General features: G+C 49.3%; 1 protein-coding gene across 1 annotated transcript in view; it reads right to left on the bottom strand.

Annotated features, from left to right (window-relative positions):
- Window positions 1-1,195: 1,195 nt before the first annotated feature.
- PPFIA1 (PPFI scaffold protein A1) overlaps window positions 1,196-24,090 on the bottom strand; it is a 100,859-nt gene continuing 77,964 nt past the window's right edge. The window contains exons 20-28 of the mRNA XM_024749271.1: window positions 17,345-17,426; window positions 17,052-17,252; window positions 10,232-10,407; window positions 10,034-10,131; window positions 8,162-8,337; window positions 7,388-7,456; window positions 6,001-6,166; window positions 3,270-3,338; window positions 1,196-2,602 (exon numbers count right to left, since the gene is read on the bottom strand). Of these exons, the coding sequence (XP_024605039.1) occupies window positions 3,280-3,338; window positions 6,001-6,166; window positions 7,388-7,456; window positions 8,162-8,337; window positions 10,034-10,131; window positions 10,232-10,407; window positions 17,052-17,252; window positions 17,345-17,426 (1,027 nt within the window). The 3' untranslated portion in view covers window positions 1,196-2,602; window positions 3,270-3,279. The remainder of the gene's footprint in view (window positions 2,603-3,269; window positions 3,339-6,000; window positions 6,167-7,387; window positions 7,457-8,161; window positions 8,338-10,033; window positions 10,132-10,231; window positions 10,408-17,051; window positions 17,253-17,344; window positions 17,427-24,090) is intronic.

The following is a 24,090-nucleotide window of genomic DNA, read 5'->3' on the forward strand; positions in this document are numbered from 1 at the left end:
GTTTTTAATGGTGGGAAGAGTCAAGATCCTCTTTAACGTGACCACACCTGGACTGCAGACTGATTTCCCTCCCATCCCCGTGATGGGCAAAGCCCTGGGCACTGGCTGTGGAGGGAGCAGACCTAAGAAGCATGGCTAACGAGCGTTCTAAGAGAAGCGAAACTACAGAAACATCTCCTTACTGCTTTCTTTGGGTATTTCTCCATCGACACTTGTTTTTAAAGGCCTAAGTGGAATCAGTGAAACAAGTTGTCATGACTCAGGACTTGGCTTGCGCTATCACAGAGGCCATGAATCTAGAAGGACGCAGCCCTGGGACCCTTGCGTGGCCACGTGGGAAGAGCAGGACACCAAGCCTGCACAGAGGAGGCGGAACTGAGGAGCGCGCGCGCACCACCACCAGCACGAGTGCCTCTGCTTCGCCACTTGCTCCCGCTCTCTGGCCTCACCTCAGCTTGGAACAGATCCCAGCTGCTGCTGCCCCACCGGCCGCTCCTAAAAACGCACCTCCTGCAAGAGCTGCTGTTCCGGCTGCCCTGACTGTGCCCAGGGCTGCGGCGGCACAGGGGTATCGGACAAGTGTGGCTGCCATGCCTGATGCGGGGGGAGAGCCTGCTCCCAGATGTACCCAGAGCTGTGATTACGATTCTGCATTAAAAATCTTTTTTCATACTTCCCTAACTCCCTTGCTACATTCTTGTTTCTATGGAATATGTGAATAAAACTTGCTGACTAAAAAAAAAAAAAATTAAAAAGCACCCACACCCATACACACGCACGCGAACACGCGCACACCCCCGGGGCTCCTCCTTCGGGTCCAGGTCTGGGTTGCCCTCGGCCGCCCCATCCCCGGACTCCACAGGTGAGCCTACGCAGCTCCACGCTGTTTCCGACAATCGGCCCGGTGCCTGCGGCAGCAGGGGCTTCCAGGGCCCGGCTCCACGTAGGTACTGATGAGCGGGCGCCTCTGGCCTCCAGAACCGAGGGCACGAACACCTGGTCACCCTCTGGAGGACACCTGACCCTACACTCCCATCGTCCAGCCTTTTTAGTCTGTCCATCCATTCCTATAACAGAACTTCCATATGACGACACTGGCTCCAATCAGTCGGCCTGGAGCGGGAGATACAACAGCTGCGGTCAGCTCTTAGTAGGAGCACAGCTTACCCTCGTACTCTGTATTGGCAGTGGAAAATTCTGCTTCAGTACTTTATTGAAAGAAAGCAATAAATAATACTGTGATAAAAATAGTTCAAAAGTAGACTGTACATACTTTGTTACATAATCAGGAAGTTCACAAAAGATGAATAGAAAAACAGAACGGTAACAGTGAACTGTACAAGTAGATTAAAGGCAGAGCCCGAATGCAAAAAGACACGCCATCTCTGTCTACCGGTACATCAGCTGCGTAATAAATAATGCACCATGATCTGAACACATCTCTTGCTGGCTTTTTAATATGCCATTTAAAAAGTAAAAGTTACATTTGCTACTTATACAATCCAAAATGGCTATATCGTCAAAATCTAAAAATGTACGACCAGGTCCATTCTTTAAACATGTTTACAGACAAATGTAAAAGGATGATTTACATCAGAAAAATAAGGCCTTGATTAGAGCCGCACTACATTGTTCTCAGCATCTCAGTGCCTCCACCTCCCGCGTGCGCCAGTGTCTCCTCCGCGAGCGCGGCGCTCCGTGATTGGTCCTCTAAGAGTCGGCGCCCTTGACCCGGCTCCCCAGGAGGGGGGCGGGGAAGGGGGCGGGCGCGGCGGGCTGCGGGGGCCCAGCCCGCCCCCTCCCCCGGAGTCGCTCTTCCCCCAGCTCGCGGCTTCTGCCAGCCGCCCGAGACGAGGTGTCCGGATCCACAGAGGCCAGGCTGCGGGAGAGCTCCCCACCGGTCCGAAGGGGTTTTCAGAGCGTTCTGACCCCTTCAGTCCAAATTTGATTAGAAGCTGCTGTTTAACACCCCGTATTTTTAATCTCTTCACGCTACAGAGTAAAGCATTTCTTGCTAGAAAAAGGACAGCTAAGGTCAGTCATTAAAATACAACAACAATTGCTTGAAAGTAAGTTGGCTTCTTTCAAAATGACTGTTGTAGGGCCAGGTTACATTTTGTAAGGGTTACTGCACACTGTGTCATGATGATTTTACAAACGCAGTAAAATCCTTTTCTCTGTCACGGTTTATCATTAAAAAATTAAACAAGAATAATTACAATAAAGGCATAATTTACAAAAGCCCTAGATTTGTTCATAGGATTTATACATACAAGCATTAAAGTACATTCCTTTGAAAGACTAAAATCAGATATAAGAACATGAATTGATCTGAAAGGATATTTATAGCCTGGATATACATGAAAAAGTAAGTAACTATATAAATGAAGTCATAAGTTTACATAAATATAAGAAACATTAAATTCTAAAATATTTTCTCTATGGTATTCATGAATTTTTCACTAATTAAAAACTCTGTAATAAAATATCTTAGGGTCCATATAACAAGTATTAACAGATTAAAGATTCCATTGAGCTCAAAATGTAGTCTTCGCTGGATTCAAAATGCTGCGTAATCACCTGTAGAAGTAGTGTGGGTAAACTGGAAAATAAAACAAAAGCAAGCGAGTCAGTCTCAGCTTCAAGTGCCCAAGCTCCTACCCCTCCACGACCCCCCCCACCCCGCCCCGCAAGCCCTACGTTCTGTGCTTTGGCTGCTTTTAGAATGTAGGGACCAAGCGGATCACGGAGAGAATTCCTTGACGGACTTTCTTTTGACACACATCTAAAAGCTGCTAATAAGAAAACCAATCATGCGTTCCAGCTGAGACGTGACAACGGAACCCTGAGAGCAGCGCGGGGAGGGCTGGGCTCCCGGGCCCACACCCACCCAGAGCACCACCCGCAGAGCAAGGGTGGCCCCTCAGCAGCGGCCGACCCCGAGATGCCAGCGCAGTTTCGTTTTAAAGACGGGCCTCTGGACTGAGAGGCCCACGGCGGCGCAGCCTCGTGAACCCTGATGCTCTGGGGCTTGTTCCCTTCGAGAAGGTGCACGCGAGACACGGTGCTGCAGCACCGCTGACGCGGGAGCGACACCAGCACGCAGGGCAACGCGAGGGAGACCCGGCCGCGCGCTGACCACTCCCGGCGGCAGCTAAGCGCCAAGGTCACCTTCCGCTCTCCTGCCGCCCCGTCCCCCCGACGCTCCGGCGCCAGGGCGTGGCCTCCCCGCACCTGCGGGGCCGGGGCCAGGGCCGCCCTGTACTCACCGGCGTCGGCTCAGCAGGAGTAAGTCCTGACTGCGGCGGAGTCCAGCCTCTGCGCTCCCGCCACGCTGCCTGGTCCGACAAGCACGGGAGGGAGGAAGCGTGCAAACACAGCGTGCGGTTAGTGGTGGGACGCCACACGGGGGCACGAGGACGGACACGCACTCACATCCAGAGCGGCCACCTCCTGGGGGCTCTGGGGGGAACCACCGGAGGGGGAGGGGCGGACGAGCCGGAGAAAGGGAGCCTAAGGGCCACCGCGTGAGGGTCCCCTTCGCCTCCGCCACCATGGGGGGCACGGGGAGGTCACACTACAGCAGCAGCCGCAGTCAGATGACAGAGAAACGCCTGCACGGTGGGTGGCGACTACTCAGCGTGACCACGTGGTCCCTCCTTAAACCCTCTAGATTCAGAGAGCGCCTGGACTTCTCTTTCGCTGTATCCGCGAGGACGGTAGTCGGGCAACAGTGACAGCGGCCACGTGACGGGCCCGCCAAGGGGACTGAAGCCCAGCACCGATGGCCTGGAGGCCCCGCGCTCTGTTGCCCCAGGGGGGCCCGCCTGCCCTCTCTCCCCTGGGAGCCTTCCCCAGCGGCTTCGACAGTGGGCAGAGGGCAGAGGACGGGGATGTAGCTAACAAAGCAGAAGCCCAGCGTCAGTTTCCACCCGAAAGGATGTCACCACTGACGTTTTTTTTCTTGTCAAGAAACAGGCTGTGGGGCCCAATAGGTAAGCCCTCACCCCGCTTTAAACTGAGTCAGAAATTTCCATAACCCCTAGCAGAAATCCACTGCTCCCAACTCAACATTTTTCGTTTCCCCACAGGTCCACCAGGAACACACTTGACCAATATTTGGCCGCGGTTCCAGAAAGGGCTTAAGACAGCTGGCGCTGCTGATCGGAGCAGATCTTTTTTTGGTTGTTTTTAAAGCCATTGATTTGGACATTTTATTTTACTTTATTTATTTATATTTGGCCATACCACGTGGCACACAGGATCTTAGTTCCCGACCAGGGATCGAACCCGCGCCCCCTGCACTGGAAGCGTGGAGCCTTAACCACTGGGCCACCGGGGAAGTCCCGCACAGCATCTTTCTAAATCCTTCTGATCCTAAGAACCGCAGGGACCTGCTGCACTTTTTGCCTTCAAAAGCCATGAAAACAACCCATTTTAATGGTTTATGCCTTCCTTATCACACAGGGGAAGAAGTCATCTCCTATGTATTGCCTACACCTCTTTCTAGGAGTATTTTTAATTTACCAAAACTCTAATGTTAACATCACTGTGAGCATTTAACAGCGAAATGCGATTTATAACGAGGAGAATGGAAATGAAGCAGTGAGGAAAATGAGAAAGCACTCATTTAGACTATCCGATAAATTGAAGGCCAAGCTACGGTTAAAATCTGTAAAAATGGGGCTTCCCTGGTGGCGCAGTGGTTGAGAGTCCGCCTGCCGATGCAGGGGACGCGGGTTCGTGCCCCGGTCCGGGAAGATCCCACGTGCCGCGGAGCGCCTGGGCCCGTGAGCCATGCCCGCTGAGCCTGTGCTCCGCAACGGGAGAGACCGCAGCGGTGAGAGGCCCGCGTACCGCAAAAAAAACAAACAAAAAAAAACCAATCTGTAAGCCGCCCTCACTAAAGTGTCCAGCTTATTTAGCAAAGGCTTCCCTACATGTACTTTGCTCTGATTTTCATACAGGCAAGTGACGGTAAAACTTACAAACCTACGCACGGGAAGGGCTGATAACAGGAGAAAACTGCAAACCCCGTCAGCACACTTCGAAAACCCCTCGCTCTCCTGCAGCCCGGCCACGGCAGGGGAGGATGTGGGGACGGCCTGAGTAACAGCAGCGCCGCAGCGGCCCTAAGGGCTCCGCCCTCACGGGACTGAGGACGCGCCAGGCGCTTTCCTGAGCCGTGACCCGCTCTGTGAATCACTCGTGTGACCGGCACGGCCAGCCGGGGAGGAGGGTGCCCCAAGACGACGCTTTCCCAGATGCGAAACTGAGGCGCGGTGCTCAAGGCGCCTCCTAGGCCGCAGGGCCAGACTCAGACCCAGGCCGTCCGCCTCTCGATTTTGCTGCCGAGTGGGGACACAGCAGCACTGAGAGCCCATCCTTAACTAGCGGTGCTCTCTGGCAGAGCGGTTGTCAAAGGGAAGAGCAGAGCTGGGTGTGAAACGACTACGGGCCCAGCCATGCTCGGGTGATGACTTCTCTCGGCCTCACCTTCTGCCCTCTCCCCGGCCTTCTACAGCGTGCAAGGGACAAATAACAGTGAGGACGGAGGGAGGACAGGAAGGTGGAGGTTATTGCAAATGGACTCAGTCATCCTTCTAGCGTGAAGAGAAGTCGAGGGGGAACTGGTGGGGTCTGAAAGCTACTATGTGCTATTTTATGAAACAGCTTCTGAGCGCTGCCTGCCACACACACATCTTTACGAGCATGGGTGTCGATCTAACGCTCTGAGAACACACACGATTCTTAGTTTTATTAGTCAGAAGAGTATGCTAATATTCAACCGGACAGGAACTGAAGAATTAAGACTGTATTACTGTTAAACTTTTATAAACAGGTGTTAGGATGCATTTTAAACATTTACACCTGGGCATGCAACAGTACTCAAGTGCCTCGTCACATATTAAGTAGGCCGCTCTAGATCATTATTAACGCTCCAGTCCCAGAGCCGCTCAAGCCGCCTACCAACGGCTGGGGCAGCACTGCGTCACCTACCGTCCAGCTGCATCTTCTTTGGCTGCACAGAGGGCGAGGACAGAGAGGACGGGACCCGGAAGTTTGCGGGGAGAGTCTCTGCTGACCCGGCAGCTAAGCCACGAACATCCTTTGGTCTAAATTTTTTCCTCCAGGAAGGTGCTCTCCTAAAGCTTTTATCATCATCCTGGTGAATTAAAGGACAGAAAACGAGACAGATTTAAAAATAAAGGACAAAAGCATAAAGTTACCAGCCCTTTAAATGACTGAGCTTGTTACCGCATCTTTATTTCACCCCGTTCGTGACAACCATACGATTAGCTGGGAACTGTGGAGAGTGGCCGGGGGCCCGGGACCACTGATGCTGGGACCCTAACTGAGCATCAACCAGGACTGCCTGGGCCGCCCGGGTGTACGTCCCTCCTGACAATTACCAGGCTTCACTTCTTATCTTGAAGGAATCACCTTCTCGCTGTATAATATAACACGTTTTTATTTGTCTTTAAAAACAGTTTTCGAGCTGTAAACAATTCTGTCTCACGCTGGGACAGAGCCAGCAAATGCTGCTTTAGGTGCCCTTCTACTCTCTTTGTCAAACTCGAGTTTCCTTAACGTCCAATGAAGAGAATAATGATAAGCGTGGGAATAAATGAGTCATGGTTTTGTGTAAGGGGAAATTAATATTTTGTGCTTTCCAATATACTTATGAAACAGTCCCCCCAAAGCACAGGGGCTCTGGATTAGGGTAAGACATCCAGCTGGTCCCCAAAACACAACTTAGACTCCATTCCTAAGCTGAAACCAGTGTTTCACGATATAAAAAAAAATACCTTTGAGGGGTATCAAAAGTTAAATAGCGAAAATTAAAAAAAATACAAACCCCTATCTTACTGAAGCCATTCATTTTTTAAAAATCAATTTTATTTATTTATTTTTGGCTGCGCTGGGTCTTCGTTGCTGCCCACGGGCTTTCCCTAGTTGCGGAGAGCGGGGGCTACTCTTCGCTGCGGTGCGCGGGCTTCTCACCGAGGGGGCTTCTTTTGTCGTGGAGCACGGGTTCTAGGCGCACGGGCTTCAGTAGTTGTGGCTCGCGGGCTCTAGAGCGCAGGGTCAGTAGTTGTGGCGCACGGGCTTAGCTGCTCCGCGGCATGTGGGACCTTCCCGGACCAGGGCTCGAACCCGTGTCCCCTGCATTGGCAGGCGGATTCTTAACCACTGTGCCACCAGGGAAGTCCAAAGAAATTTTTTAATAGCTCATTTGTTAATAAATTTTTAAGAGCAAAGCTTAACTTGTAAAGTAAAATTGTCTCCACATTTAGAAGAAATACCCTGACTACATGGTTCATACAAGTATGATAAGATAATGACTTTTAAAGTTGCATTAATGTAAAGTAAGCTGAAAACTTACTTCATCGAACCTTCTGTCGGTCCCCATGACCAAAAGGTTGTTAAACTCTCTTTCCAAGACAGCACGAGCCTGAAATCATAAAACAACACCACCCTACAGCTTTCAACAATCTCATCTGAATATCAGCATATCTGGACTGCTTTTTAAACCAAGACTTTAAAAACAAAACAAAGAAACTCAAACTCTGACAGTATTTTAAATCAGGGGTTTAACATGGAGTCCACGGATGGCCTTTCGGGGAGAGGGATCCATGACCTCTTGGAAATTATATACAAAAGTGTGCTCTGTGGGTCGGTGCTGGTGGGAAGATCGGGGCACTGGCAAAAGTTATACAATCTCCCGCAGAAGAATAAAAAAATTCCCTCCTTCTCAAAGGAGCCCACAGTCACCAAGAACTGCAACTACGCGTAGAAACAAAATTAATAAAACCTTCATCTGACACACAAAGAGTGTTTCTCTTTCCACGGAAGAGCTAAATCTCGATACACGTCACTCTTACCAGAGTACTGACTTGAACGAAAGTTCCCCTTATTGTGTTTACTGTAAGACTCTCATGCCTCCAACGGAAAATGAAAAGTCAAAAGGCAAAAATACTGAGGAATGAAGCATTACAGATTTTGAACTATTACATGACGGACTTGGCATGGAATGAGATTGCTAGTGGTCTGAGATGTTGTCAAGTTTGGTCTCCATTCAGATAGGCAGCTACATGTCTGCGTGGGGAGAACGGACCACACACTGTGCCCCAGTGAAGGCCTGGCGTCTGGGCTGTACCTGTGTGTTCTGCGTGGGGATCTGTAACAAGAGGGCCAGCGCGTTGAAGTCGAAGGTTTCGTCTAAGGCCAGAAGGGCGCCGTGCACACCGCTCTCTACGAGATTGTTTGCGTATTCCTTGAGACCAATGGAGAGGATCCAGCGAATCACTCGATCGTTGCTCCAAACGAGCACATCTGCGGATGAATAAAAACACTTTTAAAGGTGGCCTCAGAAAGCTGTGTTCATCACGTATACCCTGCAGGCACGGTGGAAAGATCCCTACCGCGAAACTGACCCTTCAGCTCCTGACAAAAGCTGGGAGACACCGTTAGGCGGGCAGCCAACCCCTACTGCACCGAGACGCTGATGGCTTGGCCCTTCTCCACTCCAATGGAGACTGTCCCATTAGAACTCATTCTTCAGGTGAACCCAAGAGGAATGAAGTTGTTACGTACACTTAGTTTCTGGAGGACAGAAAACGAGGATCCGGGGACCAGAAATAAAAGGACACACAAGGATGTGAATGCCCACCAGGTACGAACACGTTTCAGGTACAGACTTGAGAGTCTTTTGATATACTTTCTTCCCGTCCCACGAAGGAGCTGGCACCGTGTCTGGACACCTTGCTCACTTCAGCATCAACCTCTCCCTTATAATTGTGAAGCCTTTTTTCTTGAAGCCATTTTTGTTGTCTCTCTTTTGTTAAAAAGAGAGAAACTTAAGGATATTCTCCAGCATATTAGCGATTTGGGGGGAAGATTTCATATTAAGCCGAGTCATAAATGATGAAGTCTGCGCTAGTAGAGAGCTACACATAGCCGCAGACGATCACCGATTACTTTCAAAGGCAGCTCCCGTCAACCGTAAGAAGATTTAAACCATCTGAACCATACGGAAAACAAATGAAACAGATTCACAGATTTCATTTCCAGCGCCCTTTTCTGGATAAAGGTATAGAACACATAGATGTTGGCTTCTGGCTTTTCTCATGACTCACGTCAACTCGATCACGACTCAACCATCCTTCACGTGGGCCGCGTCTCCCCAACCACGTTCTACCTTTAGTTTCCTTCTTAGTGAAAGCTGGGGATGAAAACAGCACTTACACTCACAGTGCTGTGGTAAGGATTAAATAAAGTAACCTTTGAAAGTGCCTGGACTTGTTCCCTAAGTCTTACTATTATCATTGCTATTAATATTATTAGATTTACTTTCTGAAAATTCTGGGAGGTTTTACATTGAGCTTAATCACTAACACCTTATGTAAAAGCACTCTATCATACCTGATCATTGAGAGGCGCACAGAGTGAGAAGCTCCCCCTCGGAGACAAGCATCTGACGTCTCCCGGTGGGACAGCCCACGTCCTCCCAGGCCTCCGCACCCGCCTTCTAACTGAAATGCCTCTGCCCTCCTGCCTGGCTCAGCAGCTGCTCCCACTGCACCTTCAAGGCCCGCTCGCCCCAGCCTGGGAGGAGAGCCACGCGCTGCTCTCCTCTGCACGCCTCAAGTCCTTCGACAGATGGCCAGAGCAGCGTTTTTCACGCTTAAATCAAATGAGTGGACAGCAGGTCTCGTTCTTTTCGGCTCTGGAATTATCTACAGTGTGTAGCAGCATTTCTGAGTGAAACCGGACACGTGTCATAGTAACAGGAAATCTCTAGAGTCATGGGGAAAACGTTCACCTTGAGACACTTAACCTATAGACTGAGCACAAGGACACAGGCACAAGTGCTCTGGCCACAGAAGAGGATCTTAAAAACACTCCCTCCTCTGTAATGATGCCAGACACGTTTTCTCCACTTAAAGCATTTCCTGATTTTTTTCTTTAAAACAGGAAATCACTGAGGCTGCTGGTACACTGGGAATGAAGAAAACACGACTGTACTAGCCTTTTAGTTCATTCTGGCTTTCTTCTCTTTTTCTTTCCAGTTCTTTCCGGTCATAATTTAACCTTCGCAGGCACATAATTCCACACTGGAAACTGTTTCTATTTCCAAGAGAAAAGGGAAAGAAAAAGAAAAAATTCAGACCGGGCGACAGTCAAACGTCTCTCAGCCAATTAGCAAGAACTACTTACGGCGACTGACCTGTGAAAACTGTCAACCATTTTCAGTTGCCCGCGAAGGTCTTTCTTGGTCAAGTGGTCGAGCATCCGCGCGTCCACGAGGCACTCCATGAAGTAGCTCCGGTACTGCGGGAGGCCCAGGCTGGGCAGCCACTCGTTGCCGATCCACTCGTGGTTCATGTCCCCGTATGCCAGCGTCTGCTTTCAATAATCAAGGACAATCAGTTCGGGAAAAAACCCATGAAAGCAGCCACAAGGACCGTTTATATCATCTTTAAACTGGATTTTTAATCTGTTACATATTCTCAAAGGCTAATAAGCTAACGACAACGTGGTTGCTTATAATTTCAAAATAAGTTGATCTCTTATTTACTACCTTATAAATGTGCTGGCAACATTTTATACAAAAGGAATTATGCCATTAAAACTCTATGACTCTCTTGTGTGTACAAATTTAACCTATTTAACAACCACGATAAAATTATAACTGACTACACATTACTTTTCTGAAATAGCTTTTATACGTACTAATCACGACTCATGAACAAGTTTGAAGGATCAGTCTAACTACTCATTAACAATATCTCTGGCTGTCTTTAATTTTATTTTCAACACTTTGTTTTCCAAATTTCCTTAACAAAACATCTGTTAATTTCCAAGTCAGTCAAGTGAATTAAAAAATAGTTTTAAAAGAACCGATAAGCAAAGCAGTAACTGACAGGCTGAAAGGAGAAAGAGACAAACGCACAATTACAGTCAGAGACCTCAACCCTCCTCTCTCAATTATTCAGTAACTGATTGAAGGAGGAAGCCAAAACAGACAACCAACCAACCCCAGTAAGGATAGAGAAGCCTTAAATAATGCTATCAACCAACCTAACCTAACTGACATTTTATGTAACACTCCATCCAACAGCACGATACGTTCTTTTCAAGGGGACGTGGAACACGCTTCAAGGCAGACAAGTCTCAGCATACTCAAAGTGACTGACATCATACAAAGTACGTTCTCTGACCTCAACAGAATTAAATTAGGAATCAATGAAGCAGAAAGAAGAAAACAAACGAGCAGAAATCAATGAAATGGAAACCAGAAAAACAGAAAATAAAACAATGAAACTAAAATCAATTTCTTCATAGATATCAATAAGATTGACTAACCAGAGTGATCAAGAAAAAAGAGGAGACATAAACCACCAATGTCAAGAATGACAGAGGGGACATCAGCACAGATCCTATAGACACTGAAAGGATAGCAGCAAGGGTAAACTGTGAGCAACTTTAAGCAACTTACATAAAGTAGTCTAATTTCTAGAAAGACACAGTTTATGAAAGCCACTCAGTAAGAAACAGGTAACCTGAATCTATTAAAACTCCAATTTGTAGTTACAAACCTTCCTACCCACCCATACACGCACACACATAAAATCTCTACCCTAAATGGCTTCACTAGTCAATCCGATCAAGCATTTATGAAAAAAATACCAATTCTACACAAACGATTCCAAAACAGCGAAGAAAAAAACGCCTAACTCATTCTACGAGGCCGGAATTATCTCGATACCTAAACCAGAGAAACATATAATAAGAAAACTGCGAACCAGTAGCCCTCAGAGACACAGATGCAGAATTCCTTAACGAAGTATCAGGAGATCAATAATCAATTAAACGAACAGGATATCGTGACAAGTAGGGCTTATCCCAAGAACGTAAGGTTGGGTCAACGTTCGAAAAACCAATGAAATTCACTGTATCGATGAACTGAAAAGAAAAAGCACAATATCATCTCGAAAGACAGAGAAAAGGCATCTGACGATGTTCATCGTTTATATACGGAAATCTCAGCAACCTAGGAATGGAAGAAAACTGCCTCAACCTCATATACAGAGCATTTACAAAACACGGGGAGCTGACAACATGCAAGGCATTCTCCCTAAGATCAGGAACAAAGCGAGGATGTCTGCTCTCGCAACTTTTATTCAACACTGTATTGGAACTCCTAGTCACTGTAATAAGACAAGAAAAATGAAATCAAAATCATATGAATTGGAAAAGCAATAAAACGGTATTTGCAGATGACCTGGTTATTAATGTCGAAAATGAATCCGCAAAACAGCGACAAGAATAAAAATGAGTTTATTAGCAAAGTTGCAGGATACAAGGTCAACATATAAAAATGCACAATACTTGTAAATACTAGAAATAGACTGGAAATTGACATTTTAAAAAATACCACTTATTATAACATCATCAAAACACATGAAATCCTCAGGGATAAATCTAACAGAATATGTGCAAGGTCTGCACAATGAAAAATAAACACATTATATGTATATACACACACACCAAAGAAAGGTACTTGATGTTCTGCAGTCCAAGAAGACTAAGGTATATTGAGAGGAATTCTGTACATTATGGAATCCTTGGAAATAGTATCTCTCGACTACCACCATGGTCTGTCTCAAAAATATGGCCTCGAATCTATTTTATTTTATTTTTTTTTTGCGGTACGCGGGCCTCTCACTGTCGTGGCCTCTCCCGTGGCAGAGCACAGGCTCCGGACGCGCAGGCTCAGCGGCCACGGCTCACGGGCCCAACCGCTCCGCGGCATGTGGGATCCTCCCGGACCAGGGCACGAACCCGTGTCCCCGCATCGGCAGGCGGACTCTCAACCACTGCGCCACCAGGGAAGCCCTCTAATCTATTATTAACACCAACAAAGCTGGAAGGGATGATTCAGACTCCAGCAAAAACACTCAAATTCTAATCGAAAAAAAAATCTATAAATAGTCATGAGTGGAGATAAACATCAAACATCTTTGGGACGTCATCACAATATCATGTTTCTTCACTCTTTCAAACCCAACTCCCATCTCGTAAGCCTGGCACTTACAGCACGAGTGTCCGCTATTATTTTCTTGCTTGCGGATTATGTGTTCTTAAAGAGACACAAGATGCAAAGACATTTGTAAACAGAGAATTCCATGGAAGCAGAAGCTTCTGTATCTTTGTTTACTCCTTAGGTACTCTAGTCACACCTAAATGGTCGATAATATAGGTTTCCGGGAAAATCAGGCTCAGTCCAAGGGAGACCCACACCTCCTAGGCTGTCATCACAGCCTCTGAAAAAAAGCACACAATGGGGCTCTCTCACGATCAGAGAACATTTGGGATACAAGAGACTCTATAGGGTCTGTCTTTCCATCACTGAAATGATCACAAATACAAATCAGTTTTCTGAACTCTGTACAAGGTGAGAGCGATGGCACGGATGCGGCTGTCCTGTTCGATCCTGTACCACCAGTGGGCAGTGTAGTCTCGCGCGGACAGCTGGGTGACGCTACTTTCTAAATGAAGGCATCCAAGGCTTTGACAACACCTTGATGTCTTCTTCCCCTGAGTGCCCAAGGGAATCTCAGACTTCCCCTTGGGTTAGGCGCTGGTCACTGTGCTAATACCACAGGGAATACGCACTGTGCGCCATCTGCCCCTGGCGGCTTCACGGACACCAGGAAGCCTCTCTGCGCTCCTCTCCTCTAGGAGAGGGGTGGAGGGAAAGCGGTCCTTGCTTACGCTGAGGACTCAACGTTGGCAATTCTGGTGTCATCGGCAGGGCTCATCCTTGTTTATATTTCCGTTGCGAAAAGCAAACGTCCAGCTTATTTAATTTACACTTCGTGCCCCACGACGCAGGGAATTTTATATTCAAGTGCTCACCAAGTTCTGCTTCTTAGTGTAAAATATCCTGATGTTTACGTAATTATGAAATGCACTCATTCAAATTCACTGACAGTCATTAGTGACCAGGTTAAAAAATTAATGAGGATATTTATCTGGAGTAGTGGCACAGAATACCTAAATGGTGGGGGGGGGGAGCTCACAGAATCATATTATAGCGTTTCCTCTTCTGTTAAAAGGTGACATAATTGGCTTTATTTCAGGAGTACAAATAGAGGGAAGCAGGTGTTTCAACCAACAACCTGTGATCAGGAGAATTCTGATTTAAAATTCCTTTGACTTTTCGGTTAAACAGTTATCCTCTCAAGGTCCGTGAACAGGTGCCACTAGTGAGCGCCTCAGGGAAACTCCGGCCGCAGCCGGCAGGCTTCGACTTGTCGCGAGTCACAGGGCAATGTCGTGGGATCACACGTGGGGAAATCACTGTTTTTAATCAATGGGTCTCAAAGTAAAGCTGAAAAACAGCTGTGACAGGGCTTTTCTCGAGCTGAACTGGGGACCTAACAATTCCACAGGCACGGTAAGCGAGAATGGGCTCAATTTCTGAGAATCCCACTAGCAAGAAAAGCCTTTGGAACAACACTGTATTAGGACACTCTGTGGCAAATGCCGACAGAGGTAGAGGCTCTACGGCAACTCTTGTGTTGGAAATTTATTAGAACACGATTTCCTCCTCAGTAGGTCTTGTAACTAACGCTACCCCTACCAGGGACTGAAATACATCATCTCAGGAGCTGCCAAAGCCAACAGGGCTTTGTAGGAAAGACCACGTGTCAAACAAAGTAATTTACGTGAGTGAGAACTAACTACCAGGGCACCACACGAGACATGTTCAAAGTTGTCCATGAGACGCACTGGTTAATCCCGTGCTTTCTTTGGCTAATGCTTTCAAACCATTAACAATATTCTATGTCAAGAAGTTAAAAACGTCAAGAAAAGTAAATTACAAGTTTTCATACTCCAATTCTTTTTGTTGCTGTACATATAGTGAAGAATACGTTATAGAAAGTCTCCAACCTGAGCCCAGCTTCCCTCCTCATCTTCCTGATGTTACGTGGTCAGGGATGCAAAAGAACATAACTGTTAGTATTGGCGAGCTTAGTAATGCAAGCAAATTAACTTTGCAGGGGAGGTGCCGCTTAACGGGGTGAAAAGGGTCAAAGAATCAAAGCACCATGCAAAACTCATGCAAAACCAACAATGCCCACGTCTCATGCAAGGAGCGGACGTCCCACGGCAAGCACACCCGGAAGAGGAGAAAACTAGGGCCAGAGGGCTGAACTGAGGGCTCCCCTAAAGAAGACAGCAATTAAGTCTATTCTACATGGAGCAAGTCTATAAGTTCCTGAAAAGAATGTAAAATAAGATGAAATATGGATTGTGTTTCACACATTTAACTAATACCTAAAGGAAATACTTATCCAGAACAATCGAACGTAAGACGACATTTCTGTTTTCCACAGAAAGGCCAAGAACGGCGCCACCCGGAGGGGGGGCTGCCCGGGGAGGGGTGGGGGTGGGGGGTGAGCACGGGGCGGGACTGACCGTCTGGGGCGTGGCTGTGAGCGTCTCCATCTCCTCGTGTGTTAACCAGACATTTCCTGTGGTCTAGGGGCACCCCGTGACCGGCCACATCCAGGGCAAGGGCAGCGGTGACAGAGGGGAAAGGCGGCAGACACGTCAGCCAGGTCAGCCAGGGCACGGGAGGGGAGCGGGTGGGGCAGAGGCCGTCCCCACCCACCTCCCCGTCTGAGATGCCCACAGCGAGACACGGGCGGGCGCTCAGCCCTTCTCCTGGCAGGACCCTGCCTTCTTAAGGAGGACAGCCCTAGAGCTTCTTCCTGTGCCACGCTGACACCTGAGCTACGTGGGATCTAAAGAGCTGTTAAGCCATTGTACTTAAGACGGTCTCACCCAGTCAAAGCACACCAAAGAACAGGACAGAAGTCCGGCTTTGGGCTCTGGGGAGATGCTTCTGAGCAGGCGCCCGCCGGGGACCGGGGCCTCTGTCGGAGGCGGGGCGCGGGGCCGCCAGCGTCCCAGTGACGGCACCACCGGGCGTCCCCGCAGCCCCAGACGGCCGAGCCCCCACGGGCGGTGCCCCCGCCTAATGGTGGGCGGGTTCCTCACGGGAGGCCTGTTCGTCTTCACCGTCCATTAAACTCAATTCATAAGACGCTCCCTTTACCGAGATACTTGATAAAAACTGCGGGAAAACCCCCAGCACCTTCATTTCTGAAAAGGCGACTCTGGTGAAACACCTGGGCACAGAGCAGATCAGATACACTGAGATCACGCACACCTGTGCAAGAGGTGAGGACACGGGCTACTGTCATCACCACGACGCTCCCACTGAGAAACAACGGAAGACAAGCGAACAGAAAAGCTTTCACGCTTTTTGTGTAAAGTAACCGTGAGCCCTGAATCAGGCGTTGACCTGCTACTCAGAGGAAGTACGTCTGTGAAGCTTAGTTTCCACACTGGTTTTTCTCTCCAGAGTAGACAGACTGAAAGCAGAGTGGGAACTGAGCCGGTGTACAGAGTCTGCCCTTGAGAAATGAAGGGCTGGCCCGCCCTGGTCTCCCAATTATCATTCACGTTTTCATTACGTTAGTTTTTCACTTTTTCAACTAGGAGGACCCTCTTAAAGGACTTCCAAGGTCTTCCCACATGGAGCAAAACTGGATGAGCACAAACACTACTTGGAGCACACTTGCAGATTTATGGACTCTTAAAATCCCAGGGTCTACAGCTCCCGAAACGGAGAGCGCCAACAGGCCGAACAAGTCAAGCGAGGGAACCACTGCTTACAACGCAACCTGGGGTCTAAGCTTTTTCTCCTTCACTTTCTTTAAATTCATATTTAAATTTGTGATGGTTGCTTTTTTACGTTTTCAAAGACTCCCATTTCTATATCACAATGCCACTGTAGCCAAGCTGTTATAAAAGTATTTAATGACGTATCTTTTAACAGCCCAATTGCCGCAAATTAAAAGTTGTCATGTCTTTGAATGCTAAACCTTTAAACTGGAACACTAGATGTGTTTATAAAGAACTGCGGAAGCAACACGCATAGGGGCTGAACTCTTTTTACGGAAACGTACCGTTCTTGACGTAGGAGGGGCTGATGGACTTGTCAGGGACATGATCTCCTGAATCGCCAGCCTCAGCTTCAGCCGGTGCAGAGGGTTGCTGATGCCGATCTCGCGCTGGATCTCCGTGTCCGACAGGGCGGACATGATGGCCCCGCTCTTCACGTTGGCTCGGCAAGCAGCCACGTACCAGGCCGGCATCCCGACCCAGAGCTGGAGACGGGAGACACGGGGGCCAGAAGGTTATGCGTGGCGTATGGACGGGCTCGCACACTCGGCCAGGATTCGGAGAGGGGCATACGCACCTCTAGCCAGACGACAACAGTTGGCCCGTCCCACTGTGCAAAGGGTAAGCCTTGTCTCCGGGCTTCTTCGAGCAATTCATGCCTACAGGTGACAGATGTTCAGACCTTCAAGAGCCACACTACACACAGGCAAAGTGTCCTCTTTATAAAGTTCACCAAAGCGTCCTCTTTATAAACCCCCAAAGTGTGATGCCACACATCTCATCGTTGTCCTTCAACCTTCTAAACTGTCCACTGAAGGGTAGTTTGGAACACATCACACTGAACGCCTGAGTAATGAGATGCTGAAAGACCCTCGAGGATTCTCTACAGAAGCGTCTCCTTCCAGGATTAAAGAATTACCACCAACTTTAAAAGACCCAGCAGAGTCTTCATATCCAAGGTGGGATATTCAACACAAAACATAATCACTCATCCCTTTCTAAACAAGGAGGACAAATCTGTAGGAAGAGGAAACCATACCTAGGTCTGAACAGAGGAGTCTGCCTCAGAGAGCTTCAGAAATGCTCAACATTTCACAACAAAAAACACGGAGAACAACGCAGACCTTTAACACTAACAACGCTCTAATATAGCGAGCAAGGAAAGGGCTGGATTTCGGCTGTTTCTATTCTGCACTGCTATTTAGCTAAGTAGGTATTTGCTAAATTAAGATATTGGGTCATCTTTTTTTGGGGGGGTTATTTAATTTATTTTTTTTGGCTGCGCTGCGTAGTTTGTGGGATCCCAGTTCTCCAATCAAGGATCAAACCTGGGCCCCCTGCAGTGGAAGGGCAGAGTCCTAACCACTGGACCACCACCAGGGAATTCCCGGGTCACCCTCTGGTTTAACCCACAAGCTTCACATCCAGAAAATTTAAATGCCAACAACCTCTACCAGTGCACACAAGGCAGGCCGTGAGCCTATGATACTGACGGCGATGCCAATTACCCCAGGGCAGGAGGCAGCGAGGAGTCCTGGGATCCTTTATGGCAGGGCTCCCCAAGCCCTGGGATGTGGACCGGTGGCGGTCCGTGGCCTGTGAGGAACCGGCCGCGCGGCAGGAGGTGAGCGGTGGGGGAGCAGGCAAAGCTGCATCTGCCGCTCCCCGTCGCTCGCACTGCTGCCTGAACCATCCCCCTGCCCGGCCCCCCCCACTCTGCGGAAAAACTGTCTTCCACGAAACCGGTCCCTGGTGCCAAAAAGGTTGGGGACCGCTGCTTTATGGGGTCAGAGATGTTCTGTGTGCCTGACTTTAAAATGCCCAAACCATAATGTTAACATCTTTTAAAATGATTTTGTCTACGGATAACATACTTATGTAAGAGATAACACAAGAAGCTTTATGAACCTTATTGTACTTCTCTGCGTTACGTACTTACAAAACTTTCTGAAAGGCACTAATTAGCTTAAAAATGAAAAGTCTAGGAGAGAAGGTGGGACTGGAGTGGAAAGGACAGGTCCATTTACCTGACTGGACATCCCTGAGCCACTGCAAAATTCCTAGGTCGTTCTTAGTTATTTTTCTGTAATAATTTCTGCAGATCACACCACGGAAGCTCTTACTTCTAAAGATACTTAGTGGCTTTTCTTTCTTTTTCTTTTTTTGGCCACGCTGCACGTCTTGGGGGATCTTAGTCCCCCGACCAGGGACTGAACCCGGCCACCGCAGTGACAGCGTGGAGTCCTAAGCACTGGACCACCAGGGAACTAACTCCCTAAAGAAACATAGCGGCTTTTCATTCTATTCAAGCAGCATTAGACTTAAGACTGTGAAGTCTAGGTACAATTAAAGCTCAAAGTGTTTCACATAAAATTTCAGGTAAGTGTTCCTTTAAGTCAACCTTAGGTTTCCTGGGAATAGTAAATACTGTATTATCCAGGAATGACTATACCAGAGAACACAACATGTATCTCAACAGCTCAAGCAGAGTAAAACACCCAGTAAACTTTTTAAATTAAAACAAACAAAGCTATTCATAAATTGAAAACAAAAGCTGAGTCCACATGAGACTGTGGCCGTCCCGACACAGGACCCCAACGCTGGAAGGAGGAATGGAGGCGAGAAGGGCCTTGTCGGCAGAGCAGTCATCAGCGCTGAGTCGAACGCTACTTCCTGTTCCCTGAAGATGACTCCTCCTCAGACAGCAGCTACACCTTATGAAAACGTTCGCGGGGGCCATACACGCCTCCGAGCGACGCAAGCAAGGCCTGCACAGGCCAGCCAGGGACAGCCCGAGTGTGGTCCCCGGACCGTCAGGCTGGCCAGGAGGGGGCGCGGCAGCACCTGCCAGGCCGGGGACCTTCAGAAGCCCACGCTCTGAAGGGGGCCAAAGAGGTACTGAATCCTTGGCACGTTGCCAGAGGCTTCATTTTTTCCTAACGTGCAGCAGATATTCACTGTAGACAAGAACTTCGGGGTTAGAAAGAGCCCACTGACTCCATTACCTGGAGGCTGGCGCACACCGTCCGGACTCTGCCAGGCGAGAGTCGTTCGCTTTCATAAAAGGCCTTTTCTACTACGGATGTATTCCTGGGACTTTAGAGCTCCGGTCCAGCGCCCTGATGACACTGGGATACGGTGACGGAGGCAGGACAACGCGGCTGAGAGACGCGGGAAGCCAGCGAGAGGGCGAGGCGGCCCGCGGCCTGGGAGCACGAGTCCCCTCCTCCCCGAGGTGCCCGTCCCGCGCTGGGGGAAGCACACCCGCAGGCGGCCATCAGCGGCAGGGCCCCCGCTCCCGCCCCCCCCGCCAGTGGGGCACAGGAACGAATCACTGCTGCTCTCCCACTTCATCTAGGAACCCACTTCTGCCTGCTGCCCACAGAACCCGCGACTGCTCCGAATGGAATGCCGCGTGCCCTGGGATTCTCTGCTTCTACTCTCTCCTGTTTCCAGTTCTTCTCAACTGGAGATGCTCACGCTCCCCCCAGCGGAGGCCCACCTGCTCCCGTGGCTGCTTTTCTTCGGCGCGCTCGTCCGCACCACAGGGCTCTTGGCTGCCTTACGACCGACTGCTGACATTTTATCTGTTCGAGATCTGGGGGCTGCCACGGCACACACAGTTTTGTCTCCCTCATTGAACCCCATCATAGACAGTCTGAGAAACCAGGGGATGAAAGCAGCTACGTGGAGACTATTTGGGAAGCTATCAGTAAGTCTTCCCTCCGCCAGAAGCAGAACACCTGGTCTCTGCTAATGGAATATCGGTAACAAAAGGCCAAGAGAAGAAGACTTGATGACAAAAAATGGTATTTAAAAAACTCTTGAGTGGCAGAATAAAATCTGTTCAGTCCTTCACTTAGGAACAAATGTGTTTCTTTAAAAAAAAAAAAGTACTGACATCAAGAGCAAAGAAATAAATAAATGTGACGTAGAGCCTACCAACTTGCCCGTTCACTCACATGACCACTTTCTAATAATCAACAGAACCGTCTTTTCTTCCTTCTTTACTACAGCTACCAAGATAAACATGACAGGCATTTAGTCCTCAGCTAAGTTAACTGCAGAGGAAGGAGGTATTCCTTCACAGGTCCATCTTCTAGAAAACAAGAAATCTTCCAGTCATTAGCTCCCAAGCCTAAAACACGAGCACTAAGGTGACAGGACTCCAAATGCCTTAAATCTGCCCAAAGCATCCAGCTCTGTTCCGAAGAAGCTGAGCTACAAGCCAGTATCCTGCGGGAATGAGGCGTATGCCATCTGCCGGGATCCCGCGGCCCCAAGCCACAGTCCAGAAGCAAACAGAGGACTCGCTCCGTTTCTGCTGGGATTGATTTCCTTCCTCTGCATCGCTCTCTGCTGTCACTGTCTCACTCTCATCTTTGACCTCAGTTTACAGAGAGGACTGGGGACATGAGCTCAAGGGGGCTGCCTCCCCTGCGGGCCAGCTGGGACGAGGTCAGCACTGTGCCCACCCGGCTCGGGCCACGCGTGCGGGGCTACTCGGCTGGGACTTGATCTGCCCCGTCAAGGATCCAATTCTAGACCCCAAGCGGGATTTCTTAAATACCTGCTCTAGTAGTCGACTCATGTGGCACACTTACTAACCTCAGAATCAGAGTCACAGGAGAAAGACATTCAGAAATACGCTGAATTCTATGGGGAACAGACACGCCTATGAGAGAAAGGTCATGTCATATGTGAACGACAACATGCGTTCCAAATCGGGACAGAAGCACCACGGTCAAGCTGTCTTTCGTGACGAGACGGCTGTGTGAGCTGCTGATCAAATACCATGCGCGTGGCATCATCCAGACAACAGACAGGGCCTCATTTCTCTGACACTGACACTCCGCACGCCCGGCACCTCCTACAAAGGCTCACCGGGCTCCACTTCACTGACGCAGCCGCGCAGGCCGGCGCAGGGCTGCAGAGAGGCCCGGACGGGAGGACTGCGGCGCCGCTTCCCGTCAAAAGCAGTACAGCTCCGAGCCTGTAGCTGGCGACGGGCAACGCGGAAGGTTTCAGGACACACAGCACAGCAAACCCCACGACTCAGCTTCCCCCGTGAGCGCACGACAGCGTCAACCAAGGGGAGGCGGAAAGACAGCATTTAAAGCACCAGGTCCTTATTAACGGGGTCCAGTTCAAACGCCGTTGGGCAAGTGCCCGCACACGGGGAGCCCGTCTAGAGCCCAGGCCACCGCGACGATGGTCAGGGACGCCGACTTCCACGACAGCTGCAGCCTCCACGCCTCACCGAGCACATCCAGCACCAAGTGTGCCCGCCGTGCTCTCTCATGTAGCTTTCATGAAACCTGAAAGTCTCATCTTCACCAAATTTTGAAAATTCTCTAAAAAAGTGGACGCACTGGCTGTGTAAATTTAGCAGTTAAAAGAGCACCTCTGAGATAAATTGGGGCTTGATAAAAAGAAAATATTTCTGACAAGCGTATTTTGATTCTCCCATCGATCATGCCATAAACGTTAAACTATATTCAAACAGTACTTTTTCTGGAAAGCTAAAATACTTTTTTCACATTTATAAGTGAAGCATTCTCCCCGAAGTCAATTGTATCTCTGGTTAACTGACAGAACTAAAATCACCCACTGTAGTCAGAAAACCTTCGGACTCTGCGCTGTTCCCCAAGTCGTCAGTACATGTTAGAAGCTGCCGCGCGTGACGATGGAGCAGAGAACAAGCTGCTCGTGCACTCTCAGCCACGGTAACACAGGGTCAGAAGTTCGGCCTGAGTACCCGAGCCCCAGAGGAAGCTGCCTAGCAGACACACACACACCGGTGCGCGGAACTTCATTACACGCCGGGCAAGGAACCCAGCGACGTCTGCCACGTGCAGCCCAGCACTCGAGCTTCCTCCTGAGAATTACAAGACAAATGGAGAAAACACAGTGGAAAACTACGTTTGACGCTACGTGAAACACCAACGCTCAGGAGCAGAGGGTGGGAGGGCTGGCGGCACGGCCACAACCCCTCCTGGTCTCTAGCAGCTGAGCGGGAAGATGTCACGTGAAACGCCCCAGCAGAATCTAGGGCACAGAAGTGTCCTGGCATGACTGCAGAAGGGCAAAAGGCTCTGACGTTAAGTCCCCATAAGCGAACGGCAGTCACCTGAGTTCGGGTACAACACTCTCTACGGTTCAAAGACAGCAACACTCAAATCAGCTTTTGCTGTTGAGTGGTTTCTACAGTTTACCACTTCCAGGGAACCAAAGACCGAGTATTCCTACGGTGACGTGCGCAATGACCGAACGGACTGCATTTCCCCGGAGCGCGATCAACAGTATGCCAGGCGAGATCACTGTGGTTCCTGAGAAGAGCTGACATGAGGCAGATTTCACAAAAGGAGAGTCAACAGGCAACCTCAGGGGCTACAGGCAAACCGGCCTCTAGTGGAGACGGTCCCCGTGGGCTCAGTGCCTGCAGGCCCCGGATTCCAGACCAGTGTTGGTTTCTCAAGGTGCCCGACAGTGGCCAGATGACCTTCCCCATCGTCAGATTTATCACAGAGCCCACCCAGCTTCCCCCGTCTCAAGGGCCAGCATTACCGCCTTATCACCACCTTCCCCACTCTCAGGTGCGTGCTCACCCGAGACTACAAAACGTTCCGTCTTATTTCCCACTTGTCAGTTCACTGGGACAGTCTCCGCCTATCCAGGTCATCTACTTAGCGCTCGTTTGGGATGCCGTCACCCGACACACAAACTGTCCTGGGTCAGAAAACGTCTCTGGACCCAGAGACACGTGCACAGGCTATGTGCCTCTGCGCCTGATCCCGGGGCATCACAACGCCCGAACTCCTTTGTAGAAAACCATCCCTACTGTTATTGCTTATTTTCAGAAACCAGGACAACTCAGAATTAAAATGTAATAAGATTGCAAAACTGAGCGTCTGTTTAAGGTAAAAATACAAAATCTACCAGAGGAGGGAAACAAAGGGCAACACGGTAAGTGACAACTTCCTGACTGATCGCTGGTGTGAGCCCCAAGTGCCGAGTCCCCGCAGTGGCTGCAGTTACACGTGCGTCTTCCCCAGCGCCGGCACCGTTTAAGGAGCCTCGTGTATGTATACGTAGATGAATCTGTACAGCTAATGCTCATAAAGGCCCCATGGGGTGTGTACTACTATGACTCACATCTCACAGATGAGAAAACTGAAGCACAGGAAAGCCAAGCTTCCCAACGCCCCAAAGCTGACTTGTGCGGGAGCCGGCATTCAGATGTGAAGGCTCCGTGGCTGTGCACGACTCAGCACGACACATCCTCGCCAGAGTGGACTAGGAACCCACGTGTGAGTCCTCCGC

The sequence above is a fragment of the Neophocaena asiaeorientalis genome, unplaced genomic scaffold (assembly GCF_003031525.2).
Source record: "Neophocaena asiaeorientalis asiaeorientalis breed wild unplaced genomic scaffold, Neophocaena_asiaeorientalis_V1.1 scaffold43, whole genome shotgun sequence".
Lineage (NCBI taxonomy): Eukaryota > Metazoa > Chordata > Mammalia > Artiodactyla > Phocoenidae > Neophocaena > Neophocaena asiaeorientalis.